Source organism: Gavialis gangeticus, unplaced genomic scaffold, assembly GCF_001723915.1.
Source record: "Gavialis gangeticus isolate Ggan-Ray unplaced genomic scaffold, GavGan_comp1, whole genome shotgun sequence".
Taxonomy (NCBI): Eukaryota; Metazoa; Chordata; order Crocodylia; family Gavialidae; genus Gavialis; species Gavialis gangeticus.
The window spans coordinates 155017637-155039331 of NW_017729025.1; the positions used below are offsets into that span (position 1 = coordinate 155017637).

At 43.6% G+C, this 21695-nt stretch overlaps 1 protein-coding gene across 3 annotated transcripts in view; it reads right to left on the bottom strand.

The window, feature by feature from the left end:
• LOC109299229 (USP6 N-terminal-like protein) overlaps positions 1 to 21695 on the bottom strand; it is a 261923-nt gene that overhangs the window by 46397 nt on the left and 193831 nt on the right. For all 3 annotated transcript variants that reach the window (XM_019519819.1, XM_019519817.1, XM_019519818.1), the window contains 4 exons: positions 12688 to 12761; positions 11856 to 11941; positions 10413 to 10452; positions 9032 to 9112 (listed from right to left, as the gene is read on the bottom strand). In XM_019519819.1, coding sequence (XP_019375364.1) covers positions 9032 to 9112; positions 10413 to 10452; positions 11856 to 11941; positions 12688 to 12753 — 273 coding nt within the window. In that variant the 5' untranslated portion in view covers positions 12754 to 12761. The remainder of the gene's footprint in view (positions 1 to 9031; positions 9113 to 10412; positions 10453 to 11855; positions 11942 to 12687; positions 12762 to 21695) is intronic.

The following is a 21695-nucleotide window of genomic DNA, read 5'->3' on the forward strand; positions in this document are numbered from 1 at the left end:
ATGAAGGTCAGGGCCTAGCTATTCCGCTAACCTGAGGTAGTCTCAGGCAACTGAATAGTATTGTCTCTATTCCAGATATATCACTTTAACTATGGGAAGAGCTAAGGGAAGAGGTCACTGCAAGAAGAAAACATGTTCTTCACTGGGGTTGGCTAAGAAGCATTTGTGACTCCAGTTTGGGATAGTGAAGACAAGGAAATCTGGGGTTTAACCCCAATTACCATCACAATTTGAACCTTAGAGGAGAGGCTTGAGTGAAAACCCAGATCTCAGCTCTTCACTGCAACACTACCCTGAGTTAGATCACTTGGGTTAAACAACCTGAATTAACATCCACTTTTTTGTGGTGTAAGACACATTCTTTGCAGGTAAAGTGATATAGTCCCTCTAGTGTGGGCCTTGCTATCTCAGTATAAGTACAGCTATTTCTGTTCGGAAAGTAAATAAACTAAACGAAAAAAGTACCATTAGATTGCCATAACTGCATCCATGCTAGGGATGGAATTATTTTAGTAAGACACACGTGTCTCTAATAGGAACTGCTCTACTGGTACAAATCCAGGTATATGGCAGGCCTAAAGCTCAGCCTCCTGTGGCGGCAGCTGAACACAAGTCCCAGGCTTGGCCCAGAGCCTTAAAGTGAACCTGTAGTTTTGTCTAAACTGTTACTTTACTTTAAGGCGCTTTTCATTAGCAGAATCCCACACTAGTGCTCATTAGGAGATAGATGCAAGCTACAGAAAGGGATTAAAGATATCCAGGTGCATGGAGATCAGTTATTTAAGAACCCACTGGGAACCATTCAATGCAAAGCAAAGCTGAAAAAGCCAAGGGAAGCAGGCAGACACCCAAAGGAACTCTGAAAGAGGAAACCTTTTATTGAGAAGAGCTGGTGCTTGTGAGGAGCTACAGCTAGATAGTTCCTGGGTGAAGCATCCTGCCCTGTGCTGAAAACACCTGCATTTAATATCAAAGAAGAAAGGGCTTCTTTATTTTAACCAGGACTAACTTAGAAGAGCCCCAGAGTTCAGTGACTCATCTACCAATGGTCTAGACTTTTTCTGGTGAGGAAGTCTTGGCTGTTACCAGATCAGGGAGCCCTCTGTGAGGTGGAGGCTGGACAGCTGGTCCTACAAGTGTAACCCCATGAGGGACATAGGGGAGAGAGTTTCAGTCTCCAGTGACATAGTGTTTTTTTGTCACTGATGACTGTCCCAAGCTCAGCCCCTGGGAAGGCCACTTACCTTTGCCCTTTCACCATTTGTTTCTAATGTTTTGTATAATAAATGTTTAAAACGCCAAAAATAATAATAAACAGTCTCTCTCTCTCATTTTCATGCTTAAAGTTGCTATTTCTCTGCAAGTCGCTTGTTCTTTGCCCGTGCTCCCTCCTTTAAGCAGGGAAAGACTGGTTCTTTACCCAGAGTTTCTTCACTAAATAAAGGAGGGTCTTACTTGTGTAGTCAAATGGAAAACATAGCAGAGAATCCAGCAAAGGAATTAAGCAAAAGAGAAACATATGCAGACAGCAGAGGGGATTCTCAACTCAACTAACACTAGCTCAAGTGTGGCCAACCTGCAGCATGGCTGATGCAAGTGGCATGGCTTGGGCAAAGAGCACAGGGCAGGAAGCAGAAAGCCAAGCAACAGCTTGAGCTGGGGAAGGGAACTGGAGTGGCACTCAGGGAGAGCATGGCTGCTGCTGTACTAGATTATACACCGCTGTTTCTTCTGTGTGTGGTCTCCTTTAGCCCTGAACAGGTGGGAACCCACTGGGACCACACAGTCTTGGATACAATGATGGAGCAGCAGGCACTATCAGAAACAATTTGCATAAATCTCTCTCAGACTTCTTCTTCACAGATGTCCCTCATCATGACAGGGCTCTCTTTTCATTTCAAAGACAAGGGTGCCTTTCCCATGGGAAGTTTCCATAACAAGCTATTCCATTCTCTGTTAATACAGGGTTTTCATAAAGTCCTTGTGCACTTTTAAACTTTAATAACTTAGGTTGTAGGTATGATAGAAACAATCTGTAAACGGCATTTAAAAGCAAATTTATTATATTTTTAGGACAACTGGAGTACACAATACTAGACTTCATAAGGAATACCAAATTTGTTCTTAAATAAGATGGAACTCCATGCCACTACGCTCTGAATGTAAGACAGTTCCTAAATGATGTTTTCCCAGAGAAGTGTATAGGCAGAGGTGGACAAATTGCTTGGCAACCTCATTCACCTGACCTGTTGCTGCTGGACTTCATTTTATGGGGACATGTTAAAAGTGTAGTTTATTGTCAAACCACTTTCTTTGGTGGAACTTAGGGCCAGTATCACCAATGCAATTAGTGCACTAACTCAAGAGCAACTGGGAAATATTTTCAAGGAATTGGAAGATCGGATTGAGCACTGTATCATGATGGATGGTGGCTATGTTGAAGTCTAGCATTGTGTACTCTAGCTGCCCTAAAACTTAAATAAATTTGCTTTTAAATGTTGTTTACAGATTGTTTCTATCATACCTACAACCTAAGTTATTAAAGTTTAAAAGTGCACGAGGACTTTATGAAGACCCTATATGACACTGTGATAACTCAAAACAACACAGGTTGCAGCTTGTTAGTGAAACGTTAAGGCAAAGAGCTGCTATGATATAAGGCAGGGGTGCTCAACCCTGATTTGGCCCATGGGGCTCCTCACAGACAGGGAAATTTGGCAATTAATATTGCCACCCATCCCCAATGCCAAATTTCCAAGTCCCTCATGGCCAGACTGAGGCCAGGCCGTGCCCCCTCCCCTTTGCAGCCAGATCAGGGCTGGGCCATGCCCCTTGAGCTCTGCACAGCTAGGCTGGGGCTGGGCCATGCCTCCTCCCCTCACACGACTGGATCAGGGCCAGGCCACCCCCCACTCCCCTCCACATGCCCAGATCAGGCCCTGCCACACCTGCTCTGCACACTGGAACGGGCCCGCTGGCCTGATCTGGTGCACAGGGCAAAAAGGTTGAATTCCATTGACAATGACTGCAAGGCAAGGCCTCATCACACTCCCTACACAGGAAATAGCTTGTGTGTGCTTTCCTAAACTCAGCATTCAAACCACCCTCAACATATCCACTGATAACATGAACCTATGGATTCCAACAGAGAGAAAATCTGCACAACTTCTAAATCCACCATCTGAACTGCATGAGGACATTCAGTCCTTCTGTGCAGTAGGGTCTTAGCAGCTTGCATCTGAAAAAGCAGTCCAGTATTGTTTTATGAGTGACTGTTACTGGGACAGAGGAAATATGCAGATGAAGAACTTGCACTACTTCAAAAAGCAGAACTGAGAGCTTACTTTTCATTCCCTGTAATTTTGTACTGGTTATGCTTCATAACTGTCGGCTTTTCTGACATTGCAAAATCAAGGCTTCCCCATGTAAGAGCCCATGGAAATCCCAGGAAATGAGCAAAAATCCATCGCTAGACCTGAATGGGAATGAGATCCAGACCCTGTAAATTTCCATGTCATCCAACATAATCTTTCTTCACCTGGTCACTCTTTGCACTTTAGACCCAGCACTATTCCTATTGATTTAATTGAAAGCAGGAGGCAAGATCTTTAGCACTCGGACAATGCCTCCTTTGTACAGGAGAGTTGTGAACGCGTACGGTTCACTATAAGGAATTACTTTATTTATTGTTACAAGAGCACTCTCTGCTTTTCAGCCAGAAAGCAACAAACCCTCAAAACTGATCCTTAGAAGGTAGTCACTTTTGACTCCCTTTGCCACTATCTGCCCAGGCACACAGACGCACTGTAAACCCATTAAGTAACTGTATATTGTTCACGTTGGAAGTTATTAAAACCGAGCTCAAAACTTGTTTAAGAAACTGAGTAAGGGCCGAGATTCCTGTTTTTCTACTTTGCCTTACACAAAATATTTGGTTGAGAGTTAAGTGAGAATATGGTTTGACCTTTGCTGATGCTGCCAATGCAGTAATCTAATCAAAACCACACAGTCAACTGCACAGCGGTTTCCCAGAACCACAGAGCGTGAACATTAAAGCTAGAAGTCCCAAATCCCAAAGCCTAAACCAAAAGACCATTCGTTGCCAAAGAAACTACCAGTTCCTCAGAAAATACAGCCAAGAGGTGCTGGTTAACTGTGTACACTGTACAGAGGAAACCATCCCTCATGAGCTCTGCACGCACTTCACTTACAATCTGAAGTGAGAGATGGAAGTGCACAGACTTAACTTCCTTAGTTACAAATATTACACTTCCTTTCCTTTAATTTCAACAAGTGATCCTTTCCTCACATTATGCCACACGTGAGCCTTCCTGGTCCATTTCAGTTGCCAACACCATCCCAAAGACTGCACTTCATACAGTTCAAGTCCTTCTTCTCACTAGGCTTTTATTTACCCATGGAGACCTACATTTTCAGAAGTAGTGATTGCTGGTGTCCAAATTTAGACTTTTAAATAAAGCCCTGATTATCCAAGAGCACAGAGCACACAACCACTAAAAACAAGGCCTCAAACTTCAGGCAGAAACATTTTCAGTGTGCTCTGGGATTTTTTTTTTCCATTTGACTTAAGAAGCATCGTAGAAATGAGTTCATTTAACCTGTCAGTGCAGCTTTAAATTAGATGGATTTTTATGCAGATTTGTAGATGTGAACTAAGCCACATGCCAAAGCATTTACAAGGGCAAAATCCCAGGTGGGATAATAGTTTTTATGTACATACATACATATATATGCATATATACACACACACAAAACTCTCCAAAGGACGTGTATATTGCAAAAAAGAATGTGTTCTTAATTCCCCTTGGCAAATCTGAGTTAACTTGATTTAAAACAACAATAAAGGCAAAGTAGATTAGGATTTAACTCAGGCTAGCAATTTGAATTTGAGCCTTTAAAGTAGCAGTCGGTGAAGTTTTCCAGTAGCGGGCTGAAATGGTTCAGTTTGGGTCCAAGACAGGCCAATGTTAGGACCCAATCACTGTCACCACCATTTCTCCCAATGACCTGGCTATGATGCAGCAGAGGAAAGGTCTTGGCTGTCCAGCTACATCATGGCATAGCATGGTATGGGCGAAGGCCCTGCTACTGAATGCCACTGAAGACCCTGTCACCAAATACTGATGAAACCTCAGCTCTGTGACTGGATCCAATGGTTCAGTGAGCTAGATCCAGCCTGTGAGCCATAGGTTGCTGATCCCTGTTCTAAAGGTACTTGGCTAATGCAAGTTAAAGTGCAAATTACCTTGCCTTCATTGCCATGTCAGCTCAAGTTAGCTAACAGAGGTGAGACAGCCCATCTGATGAACACTTTCTTTTGTGGTGTCAGCATCTCATGCTAAAGAAATTTACCTAGTCCTTTTGGAATATGAAAAACTATCCTGTTAATACCAATTTGAGTTAGAGAACATGGCAGGGCTCCTGCACTTCTCCCTGTCAAAGCTACTGAGAAATAGAGAATAACTGAAAGAATAGTAAATTAGACAGGAAGACAATAAAAATCCAGTGGGCGTCTTCAGCCCCATTCATACTAAAATCTACATCAATTTGTAGTTCCAAGGAAAATATTATTCTATTTTCTCACGTATAACATGTCCCAGAATAGATTTTAAAACTTTATTAGTGAATGTTAAAAGCTGTGGTTAGCTACATGGGTTTGTTGGGATTAAAGAGGATATGGATCCCCGTGCATCGTGACTACAGGGAGCATAGTTGGGATGTGTTGATGCACTTGGTCATGCAGCCTATGTTAGCCCAGGGTAAATGGGGGAAAGAAAACAGCAATGCATCGCTGTTGAGAGGATACGTGGCCCCGCATATTGTAATCACACCAGGTAAAGAGCAAAGCTTGCTACCAACCCCGTGTACTGGATGGAAACTGTGCACCCACCCCAAGCTCAGGATCTAGGGCCATGCACCGGGTCCAGTCATGGCCTGACCCAACACACTGGCTTGATCCGATGTATGGGGCCATGTCATCCAGCCAGGATCCAGAATTTTTTTTGGCAGGGGGAGCAGTGGCAGTTTTAATTGCCAGGGCTCCCATTGCTGCAGCAATTAAATCTGCCAACACTCCTTTGCCACCAAATTTCCAAACTTGCAAAGACCCATATTTCTAGTATATAATGAGCACCCCAATTTCTACCAAATGGTTTGGGAAGGGGAAGGCGGGAGGAGAAGGTGGTGCCTTTTTTTTTTTTTTTGCAAGACTACATAGTAATCATGCATCCTTTTTGTTTCTTCAACAAAACATTAAGATTCTTCATGCATTTGCACCACTGATTCCTCCATAATTAGGGCATCTATAAAAAACACTTTGAATCGGTGATGCTAGCATGAGGGAGTCTGTTCTGATACTTCTCACACTTCCCCCATCCACTTTTGTTCTGCACAGATGGTCCCAATCATGCTTGCTCTTAAAGCAGGCTCAAGTCTCCAATGTTTCTCAATAAAGGCTAGAAAAAATACCCTTCCTCATTCTGTTGAACAAGATCGCTCAAAAAGAAACAATTACATAGTTTCTTTTAGTATCTTTTTCACTAGGAGAGTCAAAAACACCCACAATCCAATACTCCCATATCTAAGAAAGTTGGAAGCTGAACAGATGCAGAAAACTGAATCTTTTTGTGGTTATTTTGTTGTGAACATATTTGATCGTGTCATTCATTGTTAGTTTGCCATCCCTTTCTTTGTCATAAGTAAAGGGACTGTCAGACACTGCTAGCTGGGATGGATGTTCAACAACTTCACCCACGTCTATTTCTTCTGTGGCACCGTGCCATCCCCTTGATCCAACTAGTGCATGGGAAGTGCTATGAGAATTAAAAGGTTTGGGGGATTTTTAAATGAACAAAATTCCCGCTTCACCTTTTTAAACACACTTGGGGTGACGAAGGAATGTTAGAGATGTTAATGGAGCCTCAGTATTCCCAAGAGATGCGTATGGGAGTACTGAGATCAGAAAAATTGAAGCACAGCAGGTTAAAAGCTAGGCCCAAGTATGGAGTAAGCTGTTGGCAGAACTAACAATTTCAACGTTCATCTGAAAAGCACAGATTCTTGGCTTCCAGTCCTGGCCCCCAACTACTAGACAAGACTCCCTGTCCTATGTTAATGAATATAAAGGCTGATGCCAACTGGAATTACATGTGAACAGAAAGAATACATATTTTGGTCTCGACTTCTGGCTAGGAAGCAGCAGCAAGATGCTAGCTCTTCCTCAGAACAGCCATCGCTGACATCATATATGGAGCTAGCCACACATAAGCAAGTGTACCTTCCGATCTGAAAATCCATTTGGAATAATATTGGAAATGATGAGAACACACTGGGTCAGACCAAAGACCCACCTAGGCCAGGTTCCTGCTTCTTATAGAGGCAGAAAGTGGATGCTGAAGGGAAAAGTATTTCTGCAGGGCTTATCCTAGCTGATCTGTCCCCTGCCCCTCTTCCAGCATCCAGAGGCCTAGAACTTCTCATTTGTAGTTGCACCCTTCACTATGTTGTAATACTCACCGATGGACCTATCCGGTATGAATTTATCCCATCCCTTTTGAACCTGGTTAAATTATCAGCTTCCACCAGTTTGTGCTAATGAGTTCCATAAGTCAAATATACATTGTCTGAAAAAGATCTTTATTTTTAAACCTGGTTTCTAATAAGTTCATTGTACATTCCCTAGTTCTTGTACTGTAAAAGATGGGAAATACTAAATCCCTATGTATTAGCATCACAGCATTTTTTATTGCCTCCTGGGGTAACAAGGAATAATGGTCACAAACTGACAGAGAACAGGTTTAGGTCAGATATTAGGAAAAACTTTTTCATGGTAAAGGTGGCCAAAATTTGGAGTGGGCTTCCAAGGGAGGTGGTGCTCTCCCCTACCTTGGGGGTCTTTAAGAGAAGGCTGGATAGGCATCTGGCTGACCCCAGCACTCTCTCCTGCCTAGGTAGGGGGTCAGACTCGATGATCTGTTGAGGTCCCTTCTGACCCTAGCATCTATGAATCTGTATACAAAATCTAATATTGAGCCAAAGTGTAACAGTAATTCATTTTTCGCATGTACATTGCACCTCATTGCAAAGAATTTATAAATCACTTCACTTGGCATCCACAGATACCAGTGAAGCCACCATGTTTTAGCAGGACAAAATACAAGGGGGAGAGGAAAGCAGTGCAAAATATATTCATAAGACAAGACAGAGGGATCATTCCTACCCTTATAAGAAAGAAATGAGAACTTTGTGGCCCACCCACCCACAGCACCCAGGTCCCCGGGGTTTTGGAAATCACACCCAAGCTATACCCTTTGCCTTACCATGCCATCAGTGCAACTTTAGTTTTATGCTTCTGTCCTATCTTACCAATGATCTAGGAGCTGAGTAAATATTTTGGGGCTTGTGCTGTGAATATCTAATGGTCTATTAAAATAACTGGAACTTGCCTTGCTGTTCTTTATTTTAACTCCTCTATTTTGGCATATTAGTGACACTCACACAGCAGCTTTACGATAGCGATTTAAATGGGTTTAGACAGCCAAATCAGAAAGAAGATACACAATACTACAGGTCTAAACTAGACAAATAAAAATACTCCCCCTCCCACCCATACTTCTCTCTCAAGAAAACATTTTTACAGAAAAGCGCTAAGTGGGTCATTGTTAGCCAAATTTTCATAGGGGTTCCTAGATTATGCACGCACAAGGAAGTTAGCCTGGTGTATGCAGTAACCATTTTTTCATGCACAAGAATCCAGGTAGGCATGATTTTTTTTTTTTTTTTTTTAAAAATGGGCACAGGGGCATAATTTTGAAAGGCAGAATTTCAAGGACTCTTTTAAAAGATGATCTTATCCCATAACCAGTCTCTCCTCACCTGCCATTCCAAGACCATACTCAACTTTTAAAGGTAGAATTTGCAAGCCATTTTTTCCAAACTGAGCTACATCACCATTCCCCACTCCCCAACGGTATTACAAATTACAAGTTTTATTATCTTTTCCCCTCCATACCTTGTCGCTGCTTCTATATTTGGTCCATTTCTTCAGCATTTTTAGCCATTTGTCCACTCGCTCTATCTCCTGCAGTTTGTGCTGGAAAAAAATCAGTTCAACCCAAACAATATTACAGAAGAAGGACTTTTCAGTCTCATTAAACTAAACCGTGTGATAACATCATCTCACATTCAGTTTCATACACACACCTTTTGTAGCAGTGACAGGAAATAATGAGAAGCGCTTGCAGAGGTAAACAGCCTCTTCCCAAAGTAAGGAATGAAATGCCCAGGCTGGATACACAGACCCTTCTTGCAAAAGGAGCATTCCTTGACAGTCACAGATGTTACAGTGCACACCCAACCACAAGCTGCTCCACACTGCATCTACCAGATGGCAGACAGCTGCTAGAGAAGGTTTAGTCCCAGTTAGGGTTCTGATCTGGAAACTGGACAGTCATGTTACTGCAAAGCAAGCGGGTCCCTTGTGGTGGTAAGGAAGTAAACTTTACTAGTTGAGCTGACAGGAAGCCTGTTTGCACCCTATCACTCACAATCTAAGCATGTCACAAGGATTTTCACTCAGAGGTAAGTTCTAGATTCACCTCCCCACCAAACCACAGTGCAGTTATGAACTCTTACACTCTGAGATCCTGAAACTAAAGGCTTAGTAAAAACTGAATCAATTTATTTTTCTGAACTAATTTTGGGCTTCCTTGAACCTGCAGAGAAACCTCCCCTAACAGAATAGTTCTCTTCTGCTGAGACAGAGCCATCTAACCGTGACTTGAATATCAGAAAGGGGGCTGTGATCTACTGGCAGCTGTACCAATGCACAAGGTTTAAGATTAATGTATCAACATCACGCCCTGCTCAGCTTCCTTAATGTTCAAAAGACTGGTCCCACAACTCAGGGCAGAATCTGATTCTGACCTCCTCTCATCGCAGTTTTTATTCCATTAGTACTGAATAACTAGCTACATCTCAGGACTTGCAACCAGTGAACTTAGCTGGGGGCTCAATACTTACCACAGGACAGAAACCTAGTAGAGTACCTCAGCTCTCCATTTTCCCTGCTCCAAAGTGAGCTAACACCACTAGGAGTTTTCACCACTTCCCTAGCATGTGGTGGTTGGCTTGCCCCAGCATGCAACACTTTGAGAGCTGCTCCTCGGTGAGCAGATTTCCTCAGATGACTTTATGGTAAGGAGTTACTCCATTAACCTCACAGCCACAGCCAAGATGAAGCTGGTTTTTATTTATTTGAAGAAAATTGTGCTCATGTGCCATGCCTAAGGTCTTTACTTGCTGTTAAACAGCAGGCCCCATCACCTCCCTGTTCAGCACTGTGTTTTACAAGGTCTGATCTCAACAGGCAGTAAAACTCTTCCCGTTCTTACCTTCTCTTCCACCGCACTGCGGATCGGCAGCTCTTGTTCACTGAAACGGTAAGAATTTGTGATTGAAGCTACAGGCAAAAAACGTTTGAAGCACTACACGGTGCATAGTGGAAACATGCATTGATCAAGTGTTGAAGCAAAAATTCACTGCTTTACAGAGATGGCCTGCCTGAAAGGAAAATCAATTGTTTGTTGAAAGTTTAGGGTCAGAAGTGGCTTTTTAGTAGAACACGTAAACAAATCTTCTACCACCCTATCTTCAATGGTAAATGCTGTTTCCAAGGGAAAACTCCCACTTGCAGGACATACCTGATGTTCTGTTAGGAAAATTGGAAACAAAAAGTATTTCACTTTGAGGTCAGCCTTGCTCCTAATCAAAACACTACAGTTTGATGCTACGGTTAACTGCATCTACTTGGAAGTGTCACGGTACCTTATTCATTCCTTCGTTGTCTCTGTGCTGGAGTTCCTCATTTGTATTATACCTCCCTGATGTATTATCCTCCATGCTCCAAATGAGCCAAAAGCAGTGAGTCATGGGGTGTCCCATGCCACATCATGGGAGTCCGGCTAGTGATCCCAGCCCACAGAAAGGAATCTGAGCAGGAGACACCTGAACTACAGCTCCCATGCTGCACTGCAGAATTTGGGAAGATGCAGTCTGATTTTTTAACTAAGCCAAGGGATCTCAATTTAGTTTAAACCAGAATGCTTTCATATGGGAACACGAAAGGGATTAGCTTTGATCAAAACAGTTGCAAGAAGAGGACTCAAATTCCTGGACTTCCCATTCCATAATATATACTGACTTTGTTGAAATATGGCACAAAAGCGAGCATCAAAACATGGGTGTTTTCTCCCCAGGAAAGGCATTCCAATTCGTGACCAGCTGAACTGCTTAGAAAAGAAATAAGAGGCCCCAAAAGAGTTGTTTCCTCTGCTTCTACTTCCCCCTGCATGCCAAGGTGCAAGTGCATGATGCTCCAAGTCCCAGAAACACAAGATGCACATTCTTGTACTGAGGCAGTGCTCTGTTCTTGACTGTGAACAAAGCCAGATGAGTGCTGAGACAGGCAGTCTCTGACTCTAGCCTTGGCCAACAAGAAATAGTTTCTCTCTCAAATTCTTCTGAGAACATAATGGCTGCCGCCATAGATTTTCTAAACTGTTGGCCTACTGTCAGATTCTCCCTCCTGACCATCTGAAATCTTTTCAAGGAAGACTGTTTATTCATAGCAATTTGGGAGAATCCTTGAATGGTGGAAAATTTCCACCTCAGAAAGCTTCCATGTGTTCAAACACAAGCAGACAACACATCCATTTCACTTTATACATGTGGGACTAATCAAACAGCCAACAAAGGTGTTGAAGTCACTGTCAGGTCAACAACCTACATCAACACACCACCAAGGGCAGCTGGAAGAAGACGAGCGAGTAACTTACTGGAGAAATCCAAATCTGTCCGTGACCTTATACAGGGTGAAGTCAGCATCTTCCCATGGGTCAATCTGAGCTCCTTCCTGCCTTCCCTGCAAAGCAAAAGATGACAAGAGTCACCCCTGAAATGATGCCAACAGTGCAAGTTCCTCAAAGCATGAATGCACTAGTTCTTAACACTTATAGGAAAGGTATGAGAGCAAGGACTCTGGCATAAAATACAGGCCTCAGCCAGCAGGTCTCCCTTTGTACTGGCTGGCCCATGTGCCTCAGCCATGAATGCATGCACATAATTAGGGCTATGACAAAGTGTAACCCATTCTCCTCTGCAAGGGGATACAGTGCTGAAGAGCACAAGTCTTATTATTTGTTCGGTCTCCAAGCCCATTCAGTCCCTCTGCTGACACTGTCAGGTCTCCTAGTCACAGAACTGGTAGTCCAAGTCAAATGGTGACAGCCTCAAAACCTCAGAGGGAGAAGGTCTGAATAACATGGGGAAAAATGGAAACCCAGTACCAAGTGAGAAGGAAACTGATAATGAAAGTTCTTTGGTTTTGCCTTGTTCAGGTAGAGATAGTGGAAACTATATTTGAAACGACCAAATAGAGTTGCCTCAGCCCATCTGCAAAACCTTCATCATGAGCTAATTATACACCCTCAAATGTTGCCTGTATTCTTCAGTTCTTTGGGCAGAAGCCAGAAAATGGTGGGTGGTGTAGTGTAATATTACTGGCTAATGTCTGAAAGAAGACATCCCCTTTTACTGTATCAGGCACTCCTGCTTCCCCCAGATGGGTAAGCTCTTAAGCAGCATTGTGGCTGGTTGACAGATTAGTACCTTTTCATACTTGGCGATGATCTCAGCTCTTTCCTGTGCTATTAAGGTGTCGATATCTTTCTTCATGTCAGAAGCTGTAAAAAGCAAAAAAGGAGAGGAAAAAGGAGATAATAAGCAAATGTGCACACAGGCTGGGGAATATTTTGGGAGAGTGCTAATAGAAAAAAGCTTTGCTGAGAACTTCAACTTCCAGCCTCACCCAAAGCTAAAATTAGGCTGTGAATGAAAAGCTGCAGAAACAAAGTGCATTTGGCGCTTGCACATAGTGAGCACAGCTGCTAAATCTGTGGTCTTTCCATGGGCAAACAATTGGATTTGAGCAAGTGGGAGTTTTGTCCCCATCAAGAACTGCAGGATTGGTTGCTGTGCATTTTTTCTTCACATGCCTACACTCAAAATCAAGTTTTTCCTGAGATAAATGAAGGTTAAAAGCCCCGCAACATTAGAACTGTTATATTGTACCAAAGTTTGGGCCAGCTGGATTCCTACAGGGCTTGGCATTTACTCTGATAAAGGGAAAGGCCAAGTCCTGCCCTCGCACACAAAAATCACAGGAAGCTCTATGTGGGCATCTGAAAACAGTCACAGAAGAGGTAGGGAGGGAATCCTTCAGAAAACATTAGCTACTTCATTTCATGCATACTTTGAACACAGAGATCAGACTAACATAAGCAACAGAACTGCAAAGAAATTAAAGGACCTGGATACCACAAGCACTTTTGCAGGTGGCACTTGCACCTTCCTATAAAGTGACTGAATACATCAATCCATCAATACTGCTAAGACAGTGTTGTTCATCAGGCCACTGTCCTGGAACCCAGGCTATCTGCTTTGCTTTGTACCATATGCATGCAATCACCTGAAGGCAACTTCCCATCTCCCAGATGCTGGGCCAGTTTTAGAACCTCCACACAAAATCCTGGTTAAGAGAAATGGAACAGCCTTCCAGTCACACCACAGCATGTTTCCAAATGAGCATGGGAAGCTTCCCAGGCACTGATAATCTGCAATAAGCATTTGAACCACAGTCTGTATGGCAGTCTGCAGGAGACCCAACATGGTCACTGCAAGAATCATCTACCATGCTAAGGAGGAACCTGGAGGGAATGAACTTGAAAGAAGAGCTGCGGTCTTCACTGAAGACAACAAAATTGAAAAGGGAGACATTAGTTATATTTCTCCTTATATTAATACAGGACAGTTTGCTACAGCATATGATCCTGTTAGTTCTTCAATCAGTATCATTTGAACTAAACTAGCTGATGCAACTAACACCAAGGCTAAGTATAGACAGTCAAAAAGCCCAAAGCTGAATTGATTCAGTCTTCACAGGTTAATCTAAACTGTGCAGATTGAACTGATAAACAAGTAAACAGACATTCACTTTTGATTCTGGAAATGCAGCCACATGCCTGAAGTGGCACAGGCCAGAAGCTGGTGGGAGGCAGGGGGCAGTGCAAGAGCATGCCTCCCTGCTCTGCTGGAACAGACAGTTTGAACCAAGGCTAGCCGGCCCACCCCGGGGGGAGGAGGGAAAGGGGGGAACTGCAGGGGAGGTGCAAAGCATCCTGGGATACTGGGGGGCTGTGAGTTAACTTGAATCTGGAGGGGATTTGGGACAGAAGTTCAATAAAACATTTTAACCTAAATCAGTTAAGTCTGATACTACATCCATCCTGGTTTAACTTAAACTGGCCATTTTGAAAGCAATTTATGTGCAATGAACTTCTGTGTTATAGATCTGAACTGGTTTTGATCACTTACACTGGTTTATGTCTAATTTCTGTCCCTAGCCCAAGTGGAGGGGAAGTAGAAAACTAACACTTATGTAATTTTACCTAAGACTGTAACAAAGATGCATCCTGTAGCAGAGAAGGTACCACAGTCCTCAGTTCCAATTCTGAGCTACAGAGTAGTGATGCAAAGGCTGGAGATAGGTTGCCCCACACCTTATTATCCTGCTATCATTTGCCCTCACTGTATTTTAGTGGTGCAACAGACCAGAGCTTCTAAGAGAACAATTAATGAGCGAGAAGGTGCCCTGTCTGCTGACCCTGGTTGAAATTTTGATTGAGTAACTGTACATGTATTTCATAATTACTTGCAAGTAGAAAAACTTCAGCCCATCTCAGAATTAAGCTGTTCTGGCATTAAGTTTTTTTGTTATTGTTTACTTCTTTACAATACTTCTTGGTCTGAAATCTAGACAATGCTAGCTATGGATGCAGTTCAAGTTGAAAAGTAATGTTGCATCATCATGTATGGCTAGGTATTTCACAGTCAGTCTGACAAAACAGTATTTCAAGGCCAACATATGTAACCATAACTGTAATGAACTGTGTTATGTCAAGAGCAGGAATGCAAAGGAGACTGAAAAAAGAAAAAGTTTTTTCATTAGTAGCTTAGTTTGGAAAAGAATTTTAAGTCTTAGGACCTTCTTACACGTTACATTTAGCACGTGTTAACTGAATTTACAACGTTAGTGCCCAAGCATTCAAGCAGTGAAGCGCATACTAAGTGACATCATAGCATACTAAAGTTAGGTCTCTTCCAGTGAGGAGCATCTCCAGATCATATTACTAACACACACTGAACTAATGTTGGACTGCTCCACACAGATAATACAATAAGGAGACTCTGGTGCAAATTGGAGGCTGGGGGCCTGACAAGCAGTTGTTTGTTAGGGCCCACCCCCACCGCATCAGGGCCTGGAGCCAGTTCAAGGCTCCAGTACATTGCAGGGGTGGAGACAGGCTCCTTGATGGTGCTGGCATTACTCCCAGGCCCTCTACGACACTGGAGCCTTGAATCTGCCGCACTGTAATCCCAGAGGTAAGACAGGTAATTTTCAGTCTGAGTCCTGGGCTTGCATCAAAGTTGATTTGAAACTCCAGTGAGGTACGACAATCTATATTTGGATCATAGTAAGCATCAACATGCAACTGCTCAGAAAACCTGAAGTCATCTTCATGCTTACTACAACCTAAATATAAAACACTCAAAACGTAATATGTAGCAAGGCCCTTACCAAACTTCTTAGAAAAGCTTATATAGAGGGGAAATATCTCTCTTCTCTGTGCTCTAAATAGATTCATCAGAAGCAAAAGAGAGACAAAAAGCTACTGAAGTCTTCAAAAGTTCTCTCTCACCAATCTGTACTTAATTCTAACATCACCCAGAGCTCTAATTAGAATATCTGAAATCTGTTCAGTGTTCATTTTCACTACTAAACCTCTTTGCAAGCACATTACTACCGGCTTCAACTCATACAGCTTAAAAGGAGTTCATTAGGGGAAACTGGAAAGCCCTATTGGTACCGACTTTAAAAAGCATTTTGGAACACAGTTCAAAACTATTGGTTCACTAACAAAAAGCCAATTATGCTTTAAGCAAGCTAAAAAGTCACCTATGGTGTAATAGGTATAGACACATGTTCAGCTCTCTTCCAGCATACACAGGGCTGCTATTACAGTTAATAGGAGCCAAACTGATAAGAGAAGACCAGGCCCAAAAGAACAATTTCCTTAAGCACAATATACTAACAAGGTAAAAGACATTTCTGAGCAGTACTAAAGCACTAAGGAAAGGAGATTATTGCTAAGGACAACAGTGAGCGCAAAAGTGAGACTGAGCAATAGTTCTATTTCTCTCTAAAATAGCTGTCCAGGAGTGATAAGAAAGCACACTTTCTGGGCCAGAAATTGGGTTGAAAAGGGACATCTCTGCTTTATGTTTCCAATCCTACAAAGTGCAACACTGGCCATTACTTTATCATCTCTGGAAGGCAAGCTTCTCAGGCCTTTTGGCACAGATCATGTGTAGTGAGTGCCTTTGCTTGCCTGGCAGGGGAACACTGTGACCACCAAGGCAGTTTTCTTAGTTGTGCCTGGGGATGACTGCTCTCCTGGCACAGGAATAGTACCCACCAAGGTAACGTATAGTTAACCTCCCACTTAGCTGTTGGAGTGTGGAGATCTTGGCTTTAAGCCCACCTTATGGAAATGGGAGACTCCTCCTTAGCTTGCGCCTGCAGCCATATGGCTGAGGGCAAGCGAAACTCAGGGGCATCTGAACCCCAAGCCTCTGGGCTTGGGCTTGCACGTAGGATGCCCGCCAAACGATTTGAGAACATCTGAAGCCCCAGATGGGAGTGGAGGATGTTTGCCAGCAGTAGGGCCACTTATGGTTCTGGACTGACTCACAGATTTGGAATTGATTTGGCTGATTTGGTTTGGAACATGGGGAAAAAAAATCTCGGGAATATAAGCAAATGACAACCCTGGATAAGAAGGATCCAGTCATCTACTGGAAGAAACAGCAAGGCTAAAATCTGATGTTGGGTTTCCACTTTCACTCAGATCCTACAGAGTATAAAACCACTATTCCACTTTAAGTATGTTCAATGTACTGAGATAACAAAATCCTTAGATGCAGGGGTAGCAGTGGACATAGTCTTTCTGGACTTCAGGAAGGCCTTCGAGACTGTCTCTCACCCCATTCTCATTAAAAAACTGGGGGACTGTGGTGTCGACACCTACATAGTCAAATGGCTCCCTAACTAGCTGGAGGGCTGCACCCAGAGAGTGGTGGTAGATGGGTCAGCGGGGTCCCGCAGGGCTCGGTTCTTGGGCCTGCACTGTTCAACATCTTCATCAGTGACTTGGACGAGGGGGTAAAAAGCACCCTGTTCAAATTTGCTGATGACACTAAGATGTGGGGGGATGTGGGTATGCTAGAAGGGAGGAATAGGCTGCAATTGGACCTGGACAGGTTACAGGGGTGGGCGGATGAGAACGGGATGGGTTTCAACACCAACAAGTGCAAGGTGATGCACCTGGGGGGGAAGAACCAGCACCATACCTACAGGCTGGGGAACTCCCTTCTTGTCAGTGCAGAGGCAAAAAAGGATCTTGGAGTCATCGTTGATGCCAAGATGAACATGGACCAGCAGTGTGGGGATGCAGTCAGGAAGGCCAACTGCACCCAGTCATACATCCACAGATGCATCTCAAGCAGGGCCAAGGAGGTGATCCTCCCCCTCTATGCGGCACTGGTCAGGCTGCAGCTGGAGTACTGCGTCCAGTTCTGGGCGCCGCACTTCAAGAGGGATGTGGACAACATGGAGAGGGTCCAGAGGAGGGCCACTTGCATGATCAGGGGGCAGCAGGGCAGGCCCTATGAGGAGAGGCTAAGGGACCTGAACCTGTTCAGCCTCCACAAGAGAAGGCTGAGGGGGGATCTAGTGGCCTGTTACAAACTAGTCAGAGGGGACCAGCAGGCATTGGGGGAGTCCCTGTTCCCCCGAGCACTACCAGGAGTGACTAGGAATAACGGTCACAAGCTGGCAGAGGGTAGATTTAGGCTAGATATCAGGAGGCGCTACTTCACGGTCAGGGCGGCTAGGATCTGGAACCAACTTCCAAGAAAAGTGGTGCTGGCTCCTACCCTGGGGGTCTTTAAGAGGAGGCTAGATGAACACCTTGCTGGGGTCGTTTGAGCCCAGTACTCTTTCCTGCCATGGCAGGGGGGCAGACTTGATGATCTGCTCAGGTCCCTTCCAACCCTACCAACTATGAAACTACGAACACTTTTTTTTCCTGGGACAATCCAAACTAATTTGATGTAATTGTCATTCAAGCTGCATGTGTTAACCACTATCCCCTAGCCTGTTTAGATGCAAGTCAAAGCCTGGAACAATCAGACAGCATAACCTGACTTTTGTTAGAGTCCCCCAGGTCTCCAACAGAAGAACATGACTTTTCTTGAGAAGCCTCTCAGCAGGAGATGTGGTGAGCACAAACTTTATTGCTTCCTGATACTCAGCTTGTTTCCTGTTCTTCGGGCCTTCAGCATTATTGAGCCATAGTAGCTCATGTTACTGAATGCTACTTAATTACCAACTGCTCCCTGCCAATTTGTCTTCCATTCCAATCCAAGGTCTTAAAAGGGCCCATCCTTCACGTCAAACTATTCTGAAAGCTGCAATTATTCCTGCTTACAAGTGAGGGATATTAAGTGCATGAATGTTACCCATCCATTAGCCTTGACATTCGTGTTTTGAGAACATTAACAATATTTATTCAGTGATTCAGCTTTCTTTATGAGCAAAGTAAAATTTTAAAAGGCTTCTGAGACATGAGCAATCAAAGATTGATTGTAAAGGTTTCAATACTGAAGAGGATTAACCTTTACATGAGAGCTGCTTAGAGATACTACAAAGTGCTAGGGATTTTTTTTCCTGCTTTGTTTTTCTGAACTACCGTTAAAGTAAACGCACATAAATAGATGTATTAATTCCCTTGGTGTGCTTGCTAACAGCATAGGAATTTCAATGCTTTAAATTCAAACACACAGATGCTTACATGGGAGGAGAGATCAACAGAAGAAACTTAATAAGATTCTTGTGTATTAATAATTCACATGAACTGCAAAGAAGGATGTGTGAAGGGCTGAATTAGCAAGCAAAACACAAATAAGGCAGGATAAAGCATCACCAAATGGACTCTGTTAATTTATTTTCCCCATTACTGCTTCTGCATACATACATTCCTTCCTAGCACGCTTATCTGTGCAGATAACAGGTTTTGCTTGAAAGGGCAAGATCCAAGTAACAAAACCCCATGACATTATTTACCAAAACTTTGCTGAGAGGTAGGTCCTTCATCCTCTCCTTCCCACATCCCCAGTTTTCTGCTCTTCTTCACCTGATGCATTTTCTCCTAAGTGCAGCTCTGAAGCAGAATGGTCTTATAGGTACAGACAGCCACAACAGTGCTTGGGTCTACCACGAAGGACTACCAAGAAGGAGGTCCCAAAAGACAAGCAATACTACGAAGGATGCGGTAAATGCCATCTTTCACAGTGATTTATGAGCAGTATAGGAACAGACCTAGGAAGGGAGACTGTTCTGAATGTCTTTGACAAGGCACTATAAAGCACAGTATCAAAGAGGAGAAACCTGGTAAGGAAGGGAGGTTAAGATGGTGATAGCAACTAGTCTCTTCTAACTCAAAACATTTCTGGTTACCAGCAGAGAACAGATTTCTTTCACAGCCAGGCTATTAAAAATGTTAAATCATAAACTTGTGAATGGTAAAGAGGAGCCAGTCCTTTACCCCTTTTATCATACAGGCCTGGGACAGACTCATCAGTTTATTATTTTAATTGCTGAAAGCTGCTGGGTCAAATAGGTACCCTAAACTCTGAATGCTTCAAATGATATACATGCGAGCCTGATCAAAAACAGAAGCGTTCAAATGTTACTGGGAAAAAGAAAGAACACAAAAAAGTTTGATGGTAAGTGAGAGATGAGGTTGGTAGAATATGCAATTTGGTACCTTTCTGATCAGTCTGGAGGATACTCTTTACAGCAGGGGTGGGCAAAATACGGCCCAAGGGCCGGATCCAGCCCACCAACTGACTGGATCTGGCCCACGGGAGGTACCCGCCAATTGACTGGATCTGACCTGCAGCACTCTGCATGGGGCCGAGCTCCACCCGGGGCAGCCTGCACCGTGTTCCCACCCATACCCACTGACCCTGGTTAATGTGACCTGTGGGTGGCTGAGCATGTGCAAGACAACCAGAAGCTGGAGCCCCGCATACTTGGGCAGGAGCCACCCAACTGCCGCTTCCCCCCAGCCTGGACTGGCGCAGCAGGGTCAAGAGGAGGAGATGCTGCTGGAGGTAGGAGGAGTCAAGCAGTACCTGGGTGGCTGCAGCCTCACAAGGCTCAGCCCCACCAAGAAGCTGCGCACACTGGCCAGGGCTGGGGCTAGGGCCAGGGCCATCGGCAGGCGCAGATAGGAACGGGCAGGGCTTGGCTCTATGCAGAGCGCTGTGAGGGCAGCTGTGGACTGCACCTGTACCACACCGCGCAAGTGAGCTCTGCCACTTGCACCCCATCCCCTCCCCCACCCCTCCTCACCCCCAGCTGGCTCCTGGGAACTAGCACCCAGGGAGCACCCCCAAAGACACGTGCATGTGCCCCTACATGTGCCCTGAAACTCCCCCCTCAACACACACACAATATAGAAGACTAAGACTTTATTTTGAGCTATTATGCAATTGCCTGTATATATACTATTCAAAAAACAAGCTGGGACAAAAAATACTTTTTAAATAAAAATATTATAGCAGATGTTTAATTTTTAGTATGTGATTTTTTTTATCTATAATTTGTTAAAATGATATCTTCTGAAAGATTTCATATCTGCAGCCGTCAACAGCTCACCAAGACTCGTTAAATGGCCTGCCAGTTGAAATAATTGCACACTCCTGCTCTACAGCCTAATGCTTTCCTATTTTGCCAACAGCCTCACCCTGCACAGTACTCAGGGGAACCCTGGTTCTCGCTGCCAAGTACCTCAGTTTTCTCCTAGAGTAGTATGCCAAGAGAGAGGCATCGTCTAAGCAGCTAAGAGCCAGCATATCTGCAAACTCTGTCCCAGCTGAAACAATGAGCTCATGCTGTACAACTATGATTTAATTAGTCTGTAAGGTGCAAATCTACCCTGTATTCTGCCTGACTTTGAATTAACAAAGTTACCTTGGGCATATTACTCAGCTTCTCTGCCTCTGTAACCTTGGGATAGAGTTGCCTAAAATGTAAGAGCACTCTGGGATTTGATTGGTTAATTGGAATAATTTGGGGGACGGGAAGTATGGTGGTATGCTATGATTTGTAACAGTTTCCTATCCTGCATTATTATTGTTGTTGCTACTGCTGTTACTCATCCCCTCTGCAAAGCAGTTTGAGACAGAAAACACATAACAGTTTGATGTGTTCAACATGCCAAAGGATTTGCCTTTGGGACTAAAACTTTCCAATATAACTTACTGCATATATATACATACAATTTAACATTCAAATACCTGGAAAGTTGAAATGCACATTCCTTTTGTACGTTCAGTCATGACAGAACAGTTATTTTTCTCACTGTAATAAATACTCTATCCTCATTTATTTTAATTACCTCTGCAAAAAAAAAAAAAAAAAAAAAAAAAAA